The 22,846-nt window shown below is 35.7% G+C and overlaps 1 protein-coding gene across 1 annotated transcript in view; it reads right to left on the bottom strand.

The window, feature by feature from the left end:
• LOC126972947 (227 kDa spindle- and centromere-associated protein) overlaps positions 1-16,852 on the bottom strand; it is a 92,217-nt gene extending 75,365 nt beyond the window's left edge. Inside the window, exons 1-8 of the mRNA XM_050820041.1 lie at positions 16,577-16,852; positions 8,435-8,592; positions 5,299-7,896; positions 4,682-4,853; positions 2,914-2,989; positions 1,920-2,022; positions 1,032-1,121; positions 126-284 (exon numbers count right to left, since the gene is read on the bottom strand). Of these exons, the coding sequence (XP_050675998.1) occupies positions 126-284; positions 1,032-1,121; positions 1,920-2,022; positions 2,914-2,989; positions 4,682-4,853; positions 5,299-7,896; positions 8,435-8,592; positions 16,577-16,661 (3,441 nt within the window). The 5' untranslated portion in view covers positions 16,662-16,852. The remainder of the gene's footprint in view (positions 1-125; positions 285-1,031; positions 1,122-1,919; positions 2,023-2,913; positions 2,990-4,681; positions 4,854-5,298; positions 7,897-8,434; positions 8,593-16,576) is intronic.
• Positions 16,853-22,846: the final 5,994 nt, after the last annotated feature.

Here is a 22,846-nt window from a genome sequence, read left to right as displayed (position 1 = left end):
GATGCTACGAAAAGAGATACCTTTGTTTAGATGTATTCCAATCATCTGATTCGGTTCGCATTATCCAGTCTGTACGAATAATAAATGTGAAAGAATAAGAAAGATCACACTAGGCAATAAAGTACCAGTTTGGTGAGACGGTCTCTCCTCATCTGTCGCAGACGCGTTGTGTGCGAGCGGCACTGCTCCAAGAACTCGTGTCTCCGGTTCTCTGCCTCCAGCTGCTTGATGAAGGCGATCTCGCGCAACTTCTCCTCTTCATCATGAGCCTTGCGCACGCGGTCCTGAAGAAAAGAAATAATATAGTCGTAGTTAAGACAAACACCTTCGCACGACACGCCACAAGTTAGGTTATCATCCTCGCCATGTGGATGTGTGGCGGTCCTTCACAGTGCGGTATTCAAGGAGCTTTCTTCCACGTTCTACAAAGCTGTGGAATGAACTTCCTTGTGCGGTGTTTCCGGGACGATACGACATGGGTACCTTCAAAAAAAGCGCGTACACATTCCTTAAAGGCCGGTAACGCTCCTGTGATTCTTCTGGTGTTGCAAGAGATTGTGGGCGGCGGTGATCACTTAACAACAGGTGACCCGTACGCTCGTTTGTCCTCCTATTCCATAACAAAAATACATTTATTTTTATAAAATGCCGTTCCATGACATTATGATAATCTCTTCGCATCATGTGATCCTTACATTTCTGAGCCTGCTGGTTACCGTAAGTGATAACTGCCGCCCATACATTCTACTAGACACTTAACTGTGGTCTCCAGCGATTATTATTTTCTGATCTGAGAAGTCTTGTTTAACTTGAAATACTTTCGAAATGCCCTATTGTAATAATAGTACTATATTAAGCCCTTATATTCACCACCACCTGCACCTTCCATTTCGCTCTTCGATTGAATTAAAGATTTGATTTCATTATTTAGAAGTGATTTTACTTTGGACTTTATTTCACGCAATTCAGGTACCAGAATGGTAAGTGTCGCTATTTCAGACTCTTTCTCTATTGATATAACTCACAGTTACCTTTAAATGCTGATCTCTATTCTCGGCCGCCTTCTGCAATCTCCTCTCCATGCGTATTCGTTTCTCGTCGATCAGTTGGTTCTTTGCTACCTGAAATACAAAATTTCTTAATAATTAATATAATATAAATACATTTTCTGTGTGTGGTGTCGCACCAGAATAGCACCACCCCCTCTCCTCCCGTGGGTGTCATAAGAGGCGACGAAGGGATACAAACAACGGAGGATGGGCAGTAGCATCTTTCGTTAAGAGCACACCATCTACTGCATTGCCAACCCACCAGCCAAGCGTGGCGATTCCAACCCCCAAACATGACAGACACTATAAGGCCCCAGCCCTCAGTCCACGGCGGACCCGTTCGTGGTGGCCACGGTAGCAGCCACATAAGCGACGGGTCAGGGGGTGCTAAATCGTCGTGGAAATCTTTGGGAGGGGGAGGCCTTTGTCCAGCAGTGGACGTCTTCTAGCTGATGATGATGAAATACATTTTGTGCGTACACAATGGGGCGTTTGTCAAATTTTGGCCAGTTTATTGGTTTTTTGAATATTGGCGAAATGACGAAATAATAATTATATCATTTAATACTTATTTTAAGTACCGTTAAAAAAAAGCTGACATGTACTTATCGAAAGAAATACATTCCTTCTGAAACCTAATTTTTAAGATGGATACTTTTGCAGTTCTCAAAGCACGCTGAGGCATTTAGCGCGTCTGCACGATGGCTTGGTTAGACCACGTTAAACACAAGTAACACCACAACACGTTTATTTGTACTATTATTACTCTTACAATTTTAAAGAACTTTAAGCTGATACATATTCGAATTTACTAAATTTTTATTAAAATGAGTTTTTATATATGTATAAAAAGGTTGCAATTTTACCCACCTTGACTTCTTCTACCCTCGCCAACAGTTGGTGTATCTTCTTGCCACGCTCCGTCTGATATTCGTTGCGCTGTCTCTCGGCGCGTGCCTGCTTCGCCTGTAATCTGAAAACAATAAATGTATACTATTTATACGTATATATCGCTGCGGTAATCCATAGAATTTATATATGCACATATGTGCACCTGATGATCACTCTCGCCAATACTTTGCAATGGAATTTTGTCGGTCTATAAGTGAGAGTACGCACTTGTTTTGAAAGAACCCATTTCGACCTAGAAACACGGTGCTGGATGAAGGATGTTCCATGAAAACCGCACTGATGAGAAATGCCGCACCCGCAGGTTATAGTATCTTAGTTTGTGTAGATGGTGTTGCGATAGAGGTCCTCGCCCGTAGGTATCAGAACAATCAGCTCCTCGGAACACTAACAGTCATGGACCGTATAGCCCGTCGTCTAATAAAGGGCAGAACAGTTTCGTCTTCTAAATTAGGAGTGGGAGGCTCCTTTGCACAGGATGCCCGCTAGATTATGGGTACCACAACGGCGCCTATTTCTGCCGTGAAGCAGTAATGTGTAAGCATTACTGTGTTTCGGTCTGAAGGGCGCTGTAGCTAGCGCAAGGTGACGAGCGCAATTGTAGCGCCGCTCAGAATTTTTGTGTTTTTTTTAATCCGCACTGCATTGTAATGGGCAGGGCGTATCAATTACCATCAGCTGAACGTCCTGCTCGTCTTGTCCCTTATTTTCATATTTAAAATTGGAAAACAGATCTTATATAAACCCACATCCAGTAGCCCACAGCAGTTACAATATGTTGTGATCATAATCTGCCCAATGAAAATTGCATACTTCCCGCTTTAGATGTAAGGAGTCACATAGATGGATATTTATACCACGCAAAAATAAAACGAAAAAAATTGTGAACATAAGCCGATTAGATTAAAAAATTTGCACGTTTAAAATTCGTAAATAAAAAATAAATATTGTTTACCTTCGAAGGGCATCTTGTAGACTACCACGTCGCTTTATGCCCTGAGATAGTTTAGCATGAAGTTGCTGGGCTCGACCTAAAACGTATAAATAAATATTTTAACACAGCCAAAAGCGATTTTGAGAAACCAAAACAATACGATTGCGGAGAAATCTGAAGTTTTTGAAGTTATTTAGTCAAAATTGTCAAGCCATTTTGGTGTCATGATTTATACAATATTATTTGTATTACTAAATATTCATAGTCATTTTAATTTTAATGATAGTAGTTATCAGATTTCGTTATTGAATAAAAAGCATCTTGTTTGGTTTGTTTAATGAAAGATGTATATTCAATATTCGGTTAAACTGATACAATTTCGTTGTCAATGTTAGATACGTTAGAAGTCTAGTTACGACAGTTCTTAATTGAGCTCTCGTACCAAATGGTTCTATTTAAAGCAAGTGTATTTAAATAGTATCTTAGATACAATGTCAGAATGTATTTATACAGTTTGCTATAGTGTGAGTACCTACTGTAATAGCGCGAACATAACACAGTGGAAGGCTCCTTTGCACAGGAAGCCGGCTAGTTTATGGGTACCACAACGACGCCTTTTTCTGCCGTGAAGCAGTAATGTTTAACAATACTGTGTTTCGGTCTGAAGCGCGCCGTAGCTAGTGAAACTATTGGGCAAATTGACACCTAGCATCTTATGTCTCAAGGTGACGAGCGCAATTGTAGTGCCGCTCAGAATTTTTGGGTTTTTCAAGAATCCTGAGCGGCACTTCATTGAAATGGGTAGGGTGTATCAATTACCATCGGCTGAACGTCCTGCTCGTCTCGTCCCTATTTTCATTAAAAAAAAAAGTCATAATATTATTGATGCAATAAATTGTTATACACGTCTCGGGCGTATCAATATGAACCTGGCCCAGTTATAAGTAAACAACTGAACATACTCAATGGTATAATAAAAGTAACTTACTGTAAACAAAAGACAGATAAACGAACCCTTATCATTTACTCAAGTGCACATTTAACCTTCATCTTTCTTTCCATACCTTTTATTTCGACATCGTCTATAATAAATACTGTTACGAAGACGGGTTTAAGGAAACATTTCTCTAATTTCTATAATTTCTAGAAAGATTATTCGAACCTCTGAAAGCTCGTTTACATTATTGTTGTCTCGTTGGCCTTACTTACGTTATTTATAGCTCTCTGAGATATTTAATTTAATAACATCAAAACGTACCATTAAAAGGACCTTATAACGTTTCTGCAATGTATTATCGCCGATAAAAAGAGTATCAGAAAATTTATTTCTGTAGGCGTTACTTTGCGGAAATCCATATTTATCCAAACGATTTGAGTTTTCTTCAGTGTTAATTCCGCCAATATTTGTCTTTAAACAATTCGAGACGTGTTTCGCCTCTACACGAGGCATCCTCAGGACGTGGTGACTCGCCAAAATCTGGCACGAGACTCGTGAATTAACACTTAATAAAACTCAAATCATTTAGATAAAAAGAGTATCGCAAATTAAGTATAAGTCTTTTTCTTTCATATTTCGTAAGTTAAGTAAAATTTACTTCTTTCCTATCAGCTATATACATCCAAAAAGCAACCGAGACTTATTTTGGCTAGGTACTTGTAATACGAAATACCTATAGCTACAAGTATACTTTAGCATGTCGCTATCTCGACCTTGAATGTTTTCCCTCCTGAAAATGCTAACGCACATTAAGAAGTATTCACTGAAAAAAACTATAAATTTCCAGTTTACCTGGGTCACGAGCTACGAGAGCTTCTAAAACGCCCAATGTGTCAATTCTCTCAGCCCAGGACATGCCAGCTAACGCGGTTTCGTATTGGTCTTCCAGACTGGCTTTTAAAGAACCTAGCACTTCCGGGGTAGGTAGGGTGGGAGGTTCCTCAGTTGGTATTTCAGCATCTGTCTGTAAATGCAATAAATTTTTATTACTTTAACCATAATTGCATGAGAATTGTGTCATGATTTCAACCAAACTAGTTTGTCCCAAAAAATATTAAAGTAGTATCTAGTTTATATTAATCTTTACATTCCAGACCATACAGAATGGTTTTGTGGGATAGGTAATAAACTAATTTAGCAAGGGCAAACTAGTCAAACCTAATAACTTTATATTTTTATTGGATTTGGCCTGAAAGTGGGCTACACCAAATATTTTATAAATACCTAATATAGTGCCTTTTATTTGACTTTATTGGCAGGAGTGAAAACTTATTTCACCTGTCTGATAATGGCTAAAATAGAAATCTAAGAAAAATAAGTGGTACTCCCGTGAAAATGTGATAACATATTATATAAGTAAATAGATGCAGTAATAAAATTTTACGATTATATAGATGCAAAAACTATACCTCAGTATCATCTGTTTCAGTGTCCAGATCAATGTCAGATACTTGTTGCAGCTCCAATATTTGCCTGTTCAACAAATCTTCCTCTTCGCATAACTTTCGCTGATCAACTTCTGTTTGAAAATCAAGCGCCAAACTAATTTTGCGTTCATTCTCTTCTATCTGTGACGTCATCTCAGCAATCTCGGACATTTCCGATGGATCAGCCGTTTTCAAGATTTCATTATGGTCTGAAATTTGGTCATCGTCTTCAAAGAAGTTAAAAGTAGATTTGAATTCAGCTTTCCATTTATCAAAGTCAAATTCCTCATGAACACTCTCCTGAGATCTCGACAGACCTGTTGTTAGGCTTTCTAAAGACGAATGCAAACGGTTTTTTTTAAAATCTTTGGGCGTTTTAGATTTCTCTGCCTTTTTAGTTAGAACTCTGTTCTTAGCTGAACGGGTCTTCATGCCTGTGACATCTGATTTTTGCCTCCGCATAGTTGGATCCTTAGATTTGCTCTCAGATTTAACTCTCGCTCGAGATTTTTCAGTTTTCTTGCTCTCAACTTTTTGAGGTTGTTCTGACATGGCTCTGCTTTTATTTGATTGCTCAAACGTTTCCCTCAGATCTTCTTTCGGTGATTCTAGCATATTCAATGTTGGCAAACTTGCTGTTGCTGAGGGTTGTTTGAATCTATTAGCCCAATAATACTTTGACTGCTTTTTGGATTCCCGTCTAGATTTCACTGTCAACCAACCGTCATCGTCGTGCTTATCAACATTGAGAACTTCAATCGATGTTCCACAAACATCGTCAGGAACAAGAGTCTTTATGCTCTCATTTGATTCAATTCGCATAATATCTACGTGGACTTCTTTATTAGAGTTCAGTGCTGTTTCTTTAAATATTTGATTATTTTCCCCTTTATCTCCTCTCTCGTTCACTCTTAAGGAAGAGGGTCTGATAGGTTTAGTTTTATTAAAATTTACTTTAGCATCACCCGACCCTAAATGCGAGTTTCTAAGCGAAGGTTTCCTTGGAACCACATGAGTTCTCCCTGTTGATGGAGCATCAAATAAACTTGTTCTTCCTGTTGTTAAGTTGAACGGATAGCTACATTTATTTGTTGGCGTCCGTCTTTGAAAAGATCTTTGAGTTTTAGATGATGCTGGCCGAATTTCAACAACAGTAGAACTTCGAGGGAGTCTTACTTGTGTTTGTACTTCTGGTTTTGAAGATGACAATTTAGGCTTCGCTGCTGCTTGAGAATAAGCTGGTTTAGGTGCAGATTTGTTTTCAGTTTTATTTGATTCAGTTTCATTTTTTATTTCGATTGCAGAAATATGTTTTTCAGTTGTGGTCTCAGATGTTTTTTTATCAAAATATGATAGATTTGCACAATTTTTCGAAGCATCTATGTCACACGCCTGATATTCAGTTGATAACTTGATAGTTTCTATACTACCATTTATATTATCTAATGATTCTTTGTATTCAGACTTTGCAATTTTATTCGATTGGTTTAAAACAATTTCATTTGTTTGAGTAATTGCATTCGGATTAATAGTAATTATTTCATCTTTTTGTTCATTATTAAAAGACTTATAATCAGCTTCACAGATAATTGGATCCGATGCTGGCTCTGGAGAATAAGCAGACTTTTCAGTGACATCACTATCTAATTTGTCATCTAGACCAAAATTTGGCGAGCTATTGTTTGAAATGTCACCAAAGTTATCTTCAGACTTAGTTGAAGAGCTACTTTTAAGAAATTCTTTCTCTTCCAGTGATACCTGAGCTGCCTCATGCTGATGACGCAAATCATTTTCACTTTCCTTGTCTTGATTTAACATATTGTCATTTTTGACTTGGTTTTCAATTTTTTGCTTTTGTAGAAACTCTAGCTCCATAGCATTCAATTTTTCTTCAGTTGCTTGAGCTTGTGCAGAAACATTTTTGTTATGCGGTATAATTACGTCTTTATTAGCCGGAGATTTTATAACAACAAGTTTGGGAGACACACACGGGCTTAGTTTCGCTTGCCCAATTTCAATAGATTTAATTTTAAATGTTGAAATTTCATCTTCTACGAGTTTGACAGATTCGTCACCATTGTCCTTCAACTCTTTTTCTTTAATATCGCAAAGTCTAGAATCTTTAGCATTTTTGGCTTCAGGCTTCGCAGTAATTTTAGATAAATTTATTTTATTACTGAAAAATTCAATATTTGCTTTAGGACTGGTACTTGAATGTCCTGATGATATTCTTGGACTAACCTTTCCACTTCCGGGACTAGCTTTTCCAGTTAAACTAGGACTGTTCTTACCACTTGGTGTATTATAGCCGGAAATCGGACTATTCTTGCCTGATACACTTGGCGAATTCTTAAGTGAGTACGCACTTCTTGGTTCTGGTTTCACAAAATCAGTTTTTCGTATTTCCCAAGCTAAGCTCTGCGGTCGCTGAGGAGGTGGTGTATTGTCATATTCCCATTTAAGCCTGAACCATTCAGCTAGAGCTTTAAAGTCACGCATGTAGTTTTCCAAAACTAGGATTACTTCTTGGCACTCATTAAGATTCTCGTTAGCTTCTACTGTGTTGTAAATCTCACCAATCTATAAAATTAAATTATAGTTTATTCAACTGACAAAATTACTTATAACCCATACGAGTAGGTACTGTAGCATCTCACACCCACTACAGCATTTCAGCCAAAATCAATAACACCGTTATAGCATTTCACATATCTGAATTGAACCAACGTGAATAATCGATACAACATATTATATTTAGCCTTCTTTAGGGTTGTCAAGCTGATGTACTTACACCTTATAGGTATACTAAAATACTTAAAAACATAACACATAACACATGATAAAAAGGCTAAGTTATTGACAGAATATTAAGTTATTCAACAAGACAAATAAGTATAACATTATCTTTTTTGTGGTATTAGACGAATTACGTAATAGGAAAAACGAAGATTGTTACTATACTTTGACTAAGGAAGACGCAGTTTATTTGGAGGTCGTATCTGTCTGGGAAAAATGCCAAGATAAGCAACTCAACATAATTTTATATTATTCCCATTAGCATTAATGTGATTTATTATAGTTTTTTATTTGTTAATAAGACCATTACATTAGTACTTACAGCTCGTTGCAGATCACCAAACAGCAAAGCCCAGTATCTGGCCCTGAGTTCGGAGCGTTTATCCCTGCCAGCGGAGGCTGATCGAAGCCTTGAAGGTCGGACTGGATGTCGCGGAGCCGCTGGAAGCGCTCGCGGCGGCTTCCGGGACACTTTCAACGCTGCAGAATTATGAAAGCTTATAAAACACTATGATGAGAGTTATTGGTCTCGGCGAAAATTATTCGGGAATGATATTCAGACCATCAATATAAGAGCAACCCGGTATTGCAGTTGTTGATGGGCGGTTTTCTCATTGCATCAGGTGTACCGATCGCCCGTTCATCTCCTTTTTAAAAAATACTGTTAAATTCATCATATAAGCCGGTAGACGTCCACTGCTGGACAAAGGCGGCCTTAAATTAACAATCAATAAATAAGACGGATAGCATTGCGTCGTACTGGGTATGCGAAACTCGTCTCATATTACTACGTGCACTCGATACAACATGCATTACATGATTAGTTTTTAAACTTCCCGCTAAGAAAAAAAAAGGGAAATTATGGGATTTACCCAGTGTTATTTGATTGGGGGGTAAGGGGGAAATTGATGATAACATGTAATCGGGTCCAACTGCCAACCTCATCTGCTCGTGGTCGTGCTCACCTCAACCCCTGCTAGACAACAGACGAGGCTATGGCGACTGACCAATGGCGGTACAGTAACTTGGAGTACAAATTACCCCAAAAAGAATTTGGCGCAGAAGGCAACGGGAAACCACCTACCTTCCCATGAGAGTTGTAATGATGAATATACAAGTTGTCACGTGGCTTTCGCCTGATGGTAAGCATCGAAACCAAATCGACTACATCCTGATAAGATCTAGATGGAGGAGCTCAGTTACGAATGTACATACCTTGTCAGGTGCTGACTGTCAATCGGATCATCAACTATTAATCGGCAAACTGAAATTGAAGTTGCAGAATGCGAGACCAGCTAAGTATACAAATAGAATAGAAATACTAGATAAAAGATCCTTCACAGAATCGCTTGTACCAAAGCATAACACGTGGCTGGCAGGAACTACGAACTCAATGGACCCCAATTATTTATGGCTATCCGCAAAGAAATTTATCAAAGAGGTACTTATTGACACACAACCACAAAACCCTGAGGTCAAACGACAGCATTGGGTGTCAAAATAGACATGGAAGCTAGTGGAAGAACGTAGAAGTTTGAAAGCCAGTGGAGCAACAGTATCTGAACTTAATAAAATAAGTGCTTCGATACAGGCTGAATGTAGACGCGACCGAAACAGTGCTTTAGCAAAGATATGTGAAGAAATTGAACAGCACTCCGTTAAGTATCAAACAAGGGATCTCCATAATAAGATACGCTATCTAACTCGCACGTTTAAGCCGAAAACCTGGGCCATACAAAACTCCGTCGGTGTTACAATAACAGAAATAAAGGAAATTGTTACTATATGGAGGAATTACTGTAAATCACTGTTTTCCGATGGCAACACTGTGCAGAACGACATCGGCGCGGTAATTTGTGTTGATGTACAAGAACCTTCAATATTGAAAGATGAAGTACGTGCTGCAGTCCTGCGTCTTAAGAGCAATAAGGCCGTGGAAGTTGATGACTAGCGTATAGAAGTTTTTAAGGCCATGGGAGAAACGGGGGTTGAGGTCTTACACACCATCTGCTGCAAAATTTGGGAAACAGGCTGTTGGCCAACAGAATGGTCACATTCCTTATTCATTCCGCTGCATAAGAAAGGCTATACGAAAAAATACAATAAATATAGACTGATTTCCCTTATATCCCATTTCTGCAAGGTGTCGCATCAAATCGCACCCGAACAAGCTGGTTTCGTTAGGTAGAGGAACACGAGAACAAATACTTGTGATCCGTCAAATCATAGAGAAAGCTAGGGAGTTCCATACCCCTCTATACATCTGCTTTGTTGACTTTCGGAAAGCATTTGATACTGTTAAATGGATAAAACTTTGGCACGTACTATCACAAATGGCAGTACCTCTGCATTTGATACAACTCGTCAAAAGATTATACATAGATGGTACAGCAGCTGTTCGGGTGGACGAAATAGACTCGACAAATTTTAAAACAGAGGCTGGCGTTCGACATGGGTGTATCCTTTCACCATTTCTGTTTAACATTTACACCGAGCACATAATGCGGATTGTTCTGGAGGACTGGGATAAAGGAATATCTGTCGGTGGGCGCAAAATTTGTAATCTCAGATATGTGGACGACACTACACTACTTGCCCAAACAAAGGAAGATATTGAAGAACTACTAACACGTTTGGAAATAACCAGCATTGAATTCGGATTGGCCATCAACAGAGTTAAAACCAAGATGATGATAGTAGACTATAGAGATCACTCCATCTTAATATCGCAATATATTGTACAATGTATTGGCGCCAAAATGAGAAAATCCAATGAACAAACATATAAAAATGACAGATTCCAAATTCAAATGTAATATTTTGTTTATTTTTAATTGTAACAGTATTTATGGCCAGACTAAAGTACATTATTGCAAAAATAGGATAAAATAAAATTAAAATTATTGGAAATAGGCAATTGCAGGTCGAGTACACACTTTTTATACTATACATTAAATGTTCACCTTTTTCTCGTTTTTACAACTCATAAAATTTTCATATACTTTCATGTATTTTTCTTTTGACTTCGCTTTTTCTTTGGATGGTTTTCCATTGCCAATTTGGCTTCTGATTTTAAATCTGGTGGAGTACAATCAATCTCCATTTCACTCTCTGTACCGTTGGAACTCATTTTAATTAGTAAGTATTAAATTTATATTTATTATGTAGGTATGTAAATAACAAATCAATGTCTAATAATTAAATAACTTTACCGCCATTTTTTTTTTTATCATTTGTGCCGACAGGTGAAATGCAAAGAGACTATGGTACCTATGCCAAGAATGACAAAAGAGATCCGATCAAAGAGTATTTAATTACCTCACAACGCCGTTTCATACAACATTGCAGGAGCGTTGTAATGTTCCAAATTCAAAAAACACTCCTGCAATGGATTTAATTTTAATTGTCCGAAAATTCGATACTTCGCGTGTTCTTTTTTCGAAAATAATGACAATATTTCCATGCATGTTTGAGAAAAGTAAATTAGGTACAGTTTTGTGGAGCCTGGTATCTCAAACATATTTTATATAATATGTAACATTAAACTGTAACATAATTCCAAAAACATTTTACAAAGAAATTGAGATACATAAAGGTTGAATAAATAAATTTTATACCTATTTTATTTATTATATTGAGATAAGGATTATATTTGTGTACCCACACTTAAACTTGGATTTCTATTGAATTTCAACAATAAAACTCTGTCGAGTGTGTCTGATCTTGTGTCTCGAGGTCGTCATTATATTTATAAAGTCGACCTCCAGACAGTGACAAGCAATAGAACAGCCCCATATTCTCGTAAGACCGAATGTAATTCGAGAGCGGGTTGTAATAATGACCGACGATACTCTGTAATATTCCAAATTTTTAAAGTATTTATGTATGTTTAAGTAAGTATATTGTATTAAATATATCGTTGACTTGCAACAAGTAACACAGGCTATATATGCTTAATTTGGGGCAAGATAATTTGTGTATAAAGCGTGTCAATATTAATATTATTATTATAGTTATAATGGCCGAGCACTTCCCACATCAGATTGACTTGGAACTAAGTGGAGGCATTGTTTAAGATGTTTTCAAGAGAGTTTCGGAAAAAAAAGGAAAAAAATAATTATTTTAAGAGTACTTGCGGTTTTAGCCACTACTTTAAGAATAAAATGAAAAACTACACCATTTCAAACTCTCGCAGAATTTTCACTTCAAATTCGTATGTACTTGTGCTTTATAAATATGATTATTATTATGCATTTCAAAAAACGAGGTAAAATAACAAATGTATATGGCAACATTCATAATTAGTACCTTCGGAAGTACTGTAGCTTTAAATAGATACAAAATTACCTACTTAGCTCTATTTTTATATGAAAATATTTGTTTGGTAAATATTTAGAATTCACAAAAACCAGATTCGTTGTTGAGGATCGTTTAAAAATTTTCTTCTAATGTTTTTTACCTCGATGTCGCGTCGTTATCTTGGATGACGAAATGGCAAACATTGACAGCTGATTTTTTTTCTTTTACTTACCATTCACGAACATCAATCCTTAAAGTCATCGAAAAATTACTCTTTCACTAGGCGCCAGTAATTGAATTTGAATGAACGCCATAGTTTTGGTCCTTTTAAAAGTACCGTCGGCGTTAATTGCAACGTGCATTTTCAAATGTCTCTGCCTTAATGATAGTCATTAAGGCAGAGACATTTGAATTTGCCCCTTTAAAAGGACCAAATAATCATAGGATTATTTGGTCCTTTTAAAGGGGCAGCCGGGCTTACCAGGTTGAATAAGGGTAAAATTATATTCTGTAGATTGGAGGGTTCAGACCAAGTTTACCCATTTGTGCTTGTTAGCACAAATGGGTAAACTTGGTCTATGGTATGATGTTTCATATTACGGCTGTTTTACAGCTGTTTTATAAACAAAATATTCAAGACAACTCAGACATTTGTATTTGTAGACGACCTGTATAGCCCAGTGGTTAGCGATCCTACCTACTAAGCTAGAGGTCCCGGGTTCGAATCCCGGTAGGTGCAAGCATTTATATGATGAATATGGATGTTTGTTTCCGAGTCATGGATGTTTAAATGTATTTATGTATGTTTATACGAATTTCTGTATGTTGAAGTAAGTATATTGTATTTAATATATCGTCTTGTAACCCATAACACAGGCTATATATGCTTAACTTGGGGCAAGATAATTTGTGTAAAAAGTGTGTCAATATTATTATTATTATTTTTGTTGCTGGTCGACGTATAAAATGCGTCGATTATTATGATTCGTCTGACATATTTTGTTAAATAAAGTTGATTAAATTAAATATTTAAAAGTTGATCATGACTTTTTTAGGATTTTTGACAATTATCACAATATTTATTGAAGGTTAAAAATGTAACATCAAAAATATGACGAAAACAGCCCTGTACCTATCACTTTTCTGCTGAATGAAAAATACAAAAAATATTTAAAAAAAAATATGTGTGCAAGTCACACATAGTAGAAGTGAAACTTCTGAAAAGTTCCTGACTAAAAATAATTGAAAAAATAAACAATTGCTTGATTTAAACTGTATAGTTATAAATACATACAATAATATTTTACTCAAATATTGGCGGAATTATCACTAAAGAAAACTTAAATCATTTGTATCAACTTGTCACGGCATCTCTATGCAAAAATTATGACTACTTGAGATGTGAGTAACACTGAACAGAGTTTAATTTAATTTCAGAATAAGGTACCTATTGTTTTAACGATAGGCTTTAATTTGTTGAAAAATTAAATGTTATTTTTATCATGCAAGTGAAAATGAGAGTTACTACATATGTTATAAATAGCAAATTTGATCAATATTTCTCAGGTTTGATAACATTAATGCTATTTCTTTTCATTTAAATAAACATAGACCTTTATCTGCTTAAAATAAGGCAACAATTTGCATTGTATAATACTGTCAGCCACTGAGCATTACTTTTGAAAATTATTAAATTTTGCAATAAGAAGTGTTCTGGGTAATGGTACATTAGTATACTAAACTTTATTAGATGCTGTTGAACTAGAGACACCCCATCTGAGTTAAATTTAAAAATAAATAGCAATAGATTATATGTCAACTAGTGTCACCTTTTCAAAATATTTTGTATTTCCAAATCGACCACTGAATCTATCTAGTATATTACGACAACATAGCAGTTTTAAATAGATGGCGCTAATCACAGATCACAAATTAATAACTGATATAACAAAAATCACTATTAACTATGAAGTTAAATATCTAAGTTTTTAATAACTTTCATGCAATGCTTAGTAGACATCCCACAAAGAGGAGCCCGAGAATGTGTAATGTATTCTATCTCATTCTCTCGCCAGCTGAACTATACATTTACCTGTTTGTGTCTCTATTGTCTCGCTTTTTCGTTTCGTGGAGTTTCAAATCACAACAATTCTAATAAAGTTGCACTTAAATAGTTTATCTTTTTCTACCCAAAGTGTAACTAATGGGAAACCTATTACTATGAACACTTCCCGTCAGTCCATATATCACCGGACTGTATCACATAAACCGCAATAGTTAAAACATTTGAAATAGGTTAGTGTGTATTGCTATTGCAGCTTTTACAAAAAATAATGAAAATCAAAATTGAAAAAATGTTTTACACACATATTTATAAATTACATGTAAGTAATAACTAATAATAACCTTCATAGTTTATCTGAGTTGTATTGATTATATTTGTGTCTGACTCACACTTGACATGGTTGTTTATAAATAATATATGCACATAGCATATTGAAAACAAACCTACAATAAAGTAGACATTAATTAATTCATTTTACTTTCATAACTTCTTCTGGACATAACTAGAGTTTTGTAAGTAGCTCATTGTAGTGAAATGTGACATTGTATGACAAGGTACAGAGGAGATCAAAAGCTTTGTGATATCACAAAGGGGGAGGCAGAGACAACAGAACGCCACTTGCTTCTACCCTTACTTAAATGTCACTTGTCCAAACCATTTCAGCATTCCTTTCTCAATCCTTGACCAGATATCTTCCTTCAGACTACACCACATGTTAAATCTAAATTAATAAAATTCTAAAGTTATAAATAAATTAAAATCAAAATATTTTTAACTAAATTTTTATTTATTAGACTTATGTAGGCTGGATTTGTAGCTAACCAATCAATAGAAAAAAAAAGTGTATTCTATATCTATGTGTCTTTGCACTGCATGATGGGGCACCTGTGCACTAACAGATTGCCAATGACTGGATCTAATGAGCTAGCCATGTACAGTATTAGTTTCGAGTCTGAGGTTTCATACATAAGGTCATGCCTAGATCACAAAGTAGAAATACAAAGAAACAATAATAGCAATAATTTAATTCAACCAATTAATTTATTTTATACATTTCAATTACCTACAATGAAATTCTAAAGAAAATAATATGTAAATAAGGAATATATATATATTCATAATATATTATTTAGATAAGACAAGCAAAATGAATAAACTCTATAAAATACTAAAATAGTCCCTGCATAGTAATACTTGGCGGTGGAATAAAACCTTTCACCAGATTGTCAAATAATAATAAAATTACCAAAAAATTTCTAATGTCAATGCTAAATACAATCATAAGTAACAAAAAGTTTCAGAAAACTAAATCTTTTAGATGGTTACCCTGTTTGGGAATGGAACCCTTTTAAATTATGATAAGCAACAGGCCCCTTCTAACCCTCAGCTCCATATATCAAACCATACCTAAAATAAATAATATCAGGTACATAAAAAAAAAGGGTATTCCTGTATAAAGGGTAAAAAATAACCTACCTAGCTATAAACACTTAAAGACAGAAAAAAATAAACACCTTGACATGTTCTGCTAAGTTATTTTTTTGAACTTAGCTAGGCAGGGAGAGAAATACAAGTAGTGATGGTGACTCCTGGCATGCACTATAAGAAGGCCCAAGACACAATTCTGTGATGCTATTGGAAGTAGTGTGGTATGCCACCATATAGCTGACACCTGAAAATGTGGTTGAAACCAATCATTTACTTTACACCCATACCATGTTGTCACCAGTTTGACCCTTGCCAATGTGTTTTCAGTTTTCAAGTACTTAAGTATATTTATTCTGGTCTTTAAAAGATGGGCAACACTCTTATGATTTTTTTTTACAAGTTAATTTGGCAGTGGTGGCTTAAAAATCGAAATAAAATCAATTCTTGCACACTTGCAATAATTAGAAGTATATCAAAATAAATATCTAAGTATTGAACAGCACATTATATGAATTATTCCTGCAGCTATTCCGATTGCTTAAAATATGTTTAGTATTTGATTTGTAACTTAGGACTGGCACTCCTAGCTACAATATTGTTATAACAATTTATATATTTGTACACCCACATAAGTGTACAGTACTAATTCATGGAAATTATATTTTACAATACCTGGAGTATCCACCGCAACGTGAAACGCGACAAGATTTCTTGCTTCTCTGCCTTCTTCTTGCACCAACTGTCTTACTTCTTCCATTTCGAAATAATTTTAACTTTTCAATATATTAAAACGTCCATCACTCACGCACAAAAGCATTTTATAATGCATAGAAAACATTGAATAAAAATAAATAAATTCAAAACAATTAAGACCCGCCTTTACTATTTCAAATGAAGAATGAAAAGTTCTTTTTCAATCGTTTATTTATTTTCAGTTACAATACAATACAATAAAAAAACAATTCTTGGGCAATGGCTGTAAAAACTAAATGCGAAAATTCAAAAGTCAAAACAAACCACAGATTAGAAGGAACTTTGTTTCTAGCACTTACCACAGACAGAAGTGAAATTCGATTCGAATTTTTCGCATTGACAGCCCTGTAATTCCCCTTGGCATAAAAAAGTGCACTCGTTTTACGCCCAACCTGGAAATATACCGCCAACGATCCCGCGGTGTCAGAGCTCTATGCCTGAAGTACAGTTAAGACGGAAACTCTCACTGTTCGGTGAGCTCTGTTTTCGTTTGGCGTAAAGAAATAGAGCATTTCTCCCATCGTCCTTAGAACGTGTGCCCCTGAGTTGATTGCGGTGGTAACGCGATCATTCCAGCACTGTTTTTCCAAAGGCGTAGTCACGGACTCGTGAAAGTGAAGTATATTCATGTCAATCCGTTCCAAAGATCGCAGACCGACAGTACGGCTTTCGCCATGGTCCGTCGATGGGCAATCTTATAATATACCTAACTGCCGAGTGCCGAGGGCCTAGCAGTTAGACTTGACATAGGTAGGGCCTTTGATCGTGTATGGCGCAAGGCGTTTCTCTTAACCTTTTGCGATTCAATTCATCTAATCTTCAACTCCGTGTAGTACCGAATGAGTTTAACGCGCGAATTTTACGCGCACAAAAGTGTTTTATTGCGTATTATTTTACGTGTAGCAAAATAATGGTTACGATAATTTCATAATTTCAATGAATGTATCGGAAAGCTATTAACACAAGCTATAAGACCATCCATAAATTATTTATATTGTATTTTACATTATTTTGCATACACGACACAAAATTGCAAAAACCGTTACATTTTAATAAATGAGTATTTTCAATGAAAACAATTGGTTTTATTCAATTGAAAACTTCTTTAGCGGTATTGAGTACTTGCGACAAGAAACGTAACCTGGATCGAAAGTTTGTAAGACAGTCGGTGAAATTATGGATGAATGTTGATTTTTCTAAGAGATAAACTTTTTAATGTAATATAGTTATTGTAATAGTTCTGAAGTGTTAATTTTTGTGTGACACATAAATTGTCATTTTTGTACACAAAACCGTACACGATAGTGCAATTAAACTAATATTGTATTTAACCACATAAATAGTATAGTCAGGCTAACGAAAGCTGAACCTAGCAAAAGGCGTCCAATTCAAAAAAACTTCATATGGTATCAACTAAAGTAGGAATAAAAAAAAAATACCCATTTTTTTTTATAATTCCTTACCGGTTATTATGTAAGTGAGTTGTTTTGTTTTAATTTTATATAGGCATTTATTACATAATTCTTGTGCACACATTATTTAGACATGAATTATTAACAGTAAAATGTATTATTTAAAATTGTTACTTTAACGTAAAAAGGGATCATATCACATAGACTGAGGAAACAATAGACTATTAGATAGCTTGCATCTCATTCACACAAGAAAAAGAACAGCATATGCATTAATAATGTAAAGAAATGAGATAACATCATATTATTTTCTGTTTCATGTAGCGTGCCGGTTTTTTCAAGGTCAGCTATAGTTGCAACGCTTTTTGTATAAAATATAAAATTAATACCCGTAGTAAGCACGGAAATACACGTTGAATTACTTCTTAGCTACGTATAATAATTTTTCTATCCGAGATTCATCAAAGTGACAGTGAACGTAAGCATCCCGATTTGTCTTTTCACACGTAAGTAAGTATAGCATTTTGGATTGTAAGTAGCTTGAAAATTATTTTTTTTCTCAATCACAATAAACAAACCAACTAAGAATTGAAATTTGTTCGTTTTATGCAAAAAGTTAAATTCAATTAGTCATAATATTTATATTTTTTGTTGCCTGCTTTTGAAATTATTTTTCCCCAAAGCACATTATTTTTGTCATAATAAAATTAATATTATTATTTACTTGTATCAAGAGTGAATTCCATTATATATACAAAATATTGAGTTGTTATTATATCATACATGGTATAACTTCTTTATGTCTTGAAGGACTTCACAATCCATTTTAACTGGGAAACTGAAAATCCTATCGTTTTATAAGCTTAGCCAGGACCTTGAATGTTTTTTTTGTTCCATACGATCAAAAGGTGGTCTTAATAATAACCCTACAGCATTTCAGTTTCAAAGCGCATATAAAAAAATTACATGGAGAAATAAAAAGTATCAATTCTCGCAATTGTATCCCTTTAGAAGAGATTAAAATTCTTACGCATACTGAAGTACGCTAAGAAAAAAAACTTAAAGCTTATACTAATGGCGCACCTGAAATCGAAAATAATGATCTAAAAGATGTAAGCCTTATAATTGACGATGATCATGATTATTTGTCGGACCCTTCTAGGTTGTCAGTAAATACTGATAAAATAATTCCATATATTGGTGAGTTTGTGGTCAGAAGATTACATAAACCACTAAAATGCAAGGTTGTCTTTTGGCTCTGGATAGTGAAAAGTACGCAGGGCTTATATTACGGAAAGATAAAGTGGGCCTAATTTATACCTCTCGAGACGTGACTAAAATTTGTACGCTGGCAGAAAGAATATTTAAAAAAAATTGCATAGAGGGACATCATTCCTTGGAGAAAATAATATAATACCACGACTTACATCATCGGCTTAGAAAAATTGTCAATCTTTATTCACTGAGGATCATTTTAATAGGCAGCAACTAATTGTTCATCACCGAATCTTGTTGATCAAAGCCGTTCTGGCTCGCTATTTTGAAATCCGTATTCGCAATGCCACAAAAAAATGTGAACCATTAAATAAAATCAGAAATATTAACACTAAATTCGTACTATTCAAGGGACAATAACGAAAGGGCTGTAGCTTCCTTTACTGACACTTTAGTACGTAGGTACCTAGCTTTGCCCAAAATGCCTTATGGAGGCCCTTCATATAGCTTTAGCATAAGAAGTGTTATGAACTATTTGCATATCGTTCATCATTATCATAGAGGGCACTATGGTGGCTCTGCGCCAGTGCTGCCTGGTGGTATGCTGATTGAACGAAAATTATGCGGTGAATATTTCAGGAAATACGTGTTTCTGGAAGAGCCTTAAATAAAATCGGAATTAAAAAAATAACAATAATCGTTACTAGAATTAGATTAATTAATTAGATTGTATAAAATTACACTATTATTTTAGTGCATTTTATATCTTTTGTTTTTGAATAGTGTAGCATAATGCAGTAATGAACGTAAGCGCAATGCAATTTGATTACAGACAGTTAGAAATTCTGGCACAGATCGCACCCTTACTATAAGTCGTTAAGGAGTGCCATTAATCATCATATTTGACTACGTCAATAACTTGACTATAACGGCGTTACGGTAGGTGATTCAAATATCCGGATAGCATAAGAAAAGTTCGGCCGAGTATCGTTAATTCGCTTCTAAGAATTGAAGAGTTCCGTTACTTTGTCATGGATCCCATAATAAGAACCTAACCAAACTCTTACCAAACTACCTTTGAAGTATATGCTTTCCAATAAAAAAAGAATTATTGAAATCAGTTGGCGCGATATTGAATTAATCGTTAATTAGTCACGCATATACTTATAGCAAATTCAAGACTTTTATGGTTTTCTCATGGATCCCATTGTCACATCTGGACCAAAATGCAATGGGTAGATTAACCACATGGAAAGCACCAGCTTTCAAATAAAAAAAGAATGATCAAAATCGGCCAGTCGAAAGTTATGAGGTAACAAACATAAAAAAAACATACCGATGAATTGAGAACCTCCTGTTTTTGAAGTCGGTTAAAATACACAAATTTGTTCAGTTTATGTAAAAAAACATTGTTACAACGCCATGTTCACGCAGGCATGAATTCACATCCGAAATATATCAAGTTGGCCGCTATGTATTAAGTATGTGTAATATGTTAATATGTAAGTAGTAAACATTAATATGTTACTGTTTTAATACAATGCCACTTAGCTTGAATGTTGTTTTATTTTTTCATAAATTCTTAATGCGTATATATGAAAATAGTCACATCACGTCATATTATTCAATAACCGTTTGATCACAAGCAAATGAATGTTACGGATAAAACCTCGCAGAGCTACTAGTTAATTATAGATTATTGGACTTTAGATAAATTATTGGACCTCCAGCCAATGGGGAATTGTTAAAAATCAGGGTGAAGCTTTATTCGAGTCGCGCGCGCGCACGCTAGCGGACGGGTCGTGTGTCGATTATGAGCATAAAATAAGTGAACAAATAATATGTCGTCTCAAGTGGTGAAGTGTTCAAGTTGCAACATCGTTATAAACGAAGTGTTAGCTTTCATAAGCAATAAAATAGATGTGATGGACGAACAGAGTATCAGTCGGATCTGTGTTACAAGTTTTTCGGAATCGGATATCGTGACTGCTAAAAACCTCCTTTTTGATTCTGTGCCGAGTGCTAAACGTAAGAAAACACGCAGGAGGGATGGCAAATCAGCACGGGATATTGATGATATAATCAGTCTGCTTAAAGAAAGTGACTCGGAGGAATTACCAACTTTTGTCGCTCGGGACCTTCACAAGTTGCCTCCGATTCTTTTTGACCACGTAGATCCTACACAGTTACTTAAGGATTTACTACTATTGAAGAAGGAAATAAACGATATCAAAAGCAACTATGTAACAAAGGAACATTTCGACATATTGAAATGCGATATAGATAATATAAAAAGTACACAGACGGCTGAAAACACGGTTAATTATTGTAACATAAATTACAAGCGAGGTGCTTGTTTACTCGATAATTATAATAATATTATAGCGTGTGATAGTGGACCGATGGGATTATTGCAGGAAGACATCGAACAGGTCACAATAAGCGACAGTAAAATTAAAAATATTGATAACGGCCGCGCGCCGCGTCGATCACCTGCGCGCACGCCGCCTCAACCGAACGAAGCGACCGGCGCGCATGCGCAACAGCTGACTTGTACCCGCCCGTACCGATAACGCCGAGACACACGGACGCCACGGATAGCGAAAATTTATCTAGAGGGAAGGATAAATTGCTATCGGACGTGGTTAGGCAAGGCGAATGGAAGGTGGTGCAATATAATAAAAGGAGAAATCGTTTTAAAGGAAATAGAGGCCATGCAAATGTGGCTGATAGCAAATTTAAGGCAGCAGATATTAATATACCGTTATACATTTATAATGTGTCTAAAGAGGTGACTGTGTCTGATATTGAAAATTATGTTTCGAGTAGAACGGGGCTAAATGTGATGGTGGAGAAAAATATTATGAAGCTGGCTAAAGATTATGATGGATATAAAATATTTGTACCTAAACATAAACTAGATTTGTTTATGGAAAATGATTTTTGGCCCGAAGGCATAGCATATCGACGTTTCATAGATTTTAGACACCGAAAAGTAATGGAAAAAAATGGTATTATTAATAATAAACATACATAATGGCCTCAAGAAACAAATTCATAAGTTTTAATTGCAAAAATATTGTCAGATCGGTCGAGTGCGTAAGAGGATTATGTAAAGAAGCAGATGTAATTGCCCTTCAGGAGACATGGCTTCTACCACACGACTTGCAATATTTAGGTACTATAGACCGTGAATTCTCGTTTACTGGAAAATCGGCGGTGGATACGTCGGCGGGTATACTACGCGGAAGACCATACGGCGGTGTAGCTATACTGTGGAAAAAGTCTACGTTCCCGTGTGTATCCGTAGTGACGTGTAATAGTGTACGACTTGCTGCAATAAAGATTCAAGTTCAAAGCAAATCGCTTTTAATATTTTCGGTGTACATGCCTACGGACTCTAGTGACAATTTATTAGAGTTCACCCAGTGTTTGAGTGAAATCTGTGCAATTATCGAAGGTACCGATGTAGAATCCGTTTACGTGCTTGGTGACTTTAATGCCCACCCAGGTGAGTTATTCGCCAATGAACTTTCGAGCTTTTGTTGCGATCAGTCGTGGT

This window comes from Leptidea sinapis, chromosome 28 (genome assembly GCF_905404315.1).
Source record: "Leptidea sinapis chromosome 28, ilLepSina1.1, whole genome shotgun sequence".
In the NCBI taxonomy this organism is placed as follows: Eukaryota; Metazoa; Arthropoda; class Insecta; order Lepidoptera; family Pieridae; genus Leptidea; species Leptidea sinapis.
Note: the sequence above shows the minus strand (reverse complement) of the source record. Positions and strands in the feature narration are given on the sequence as shown.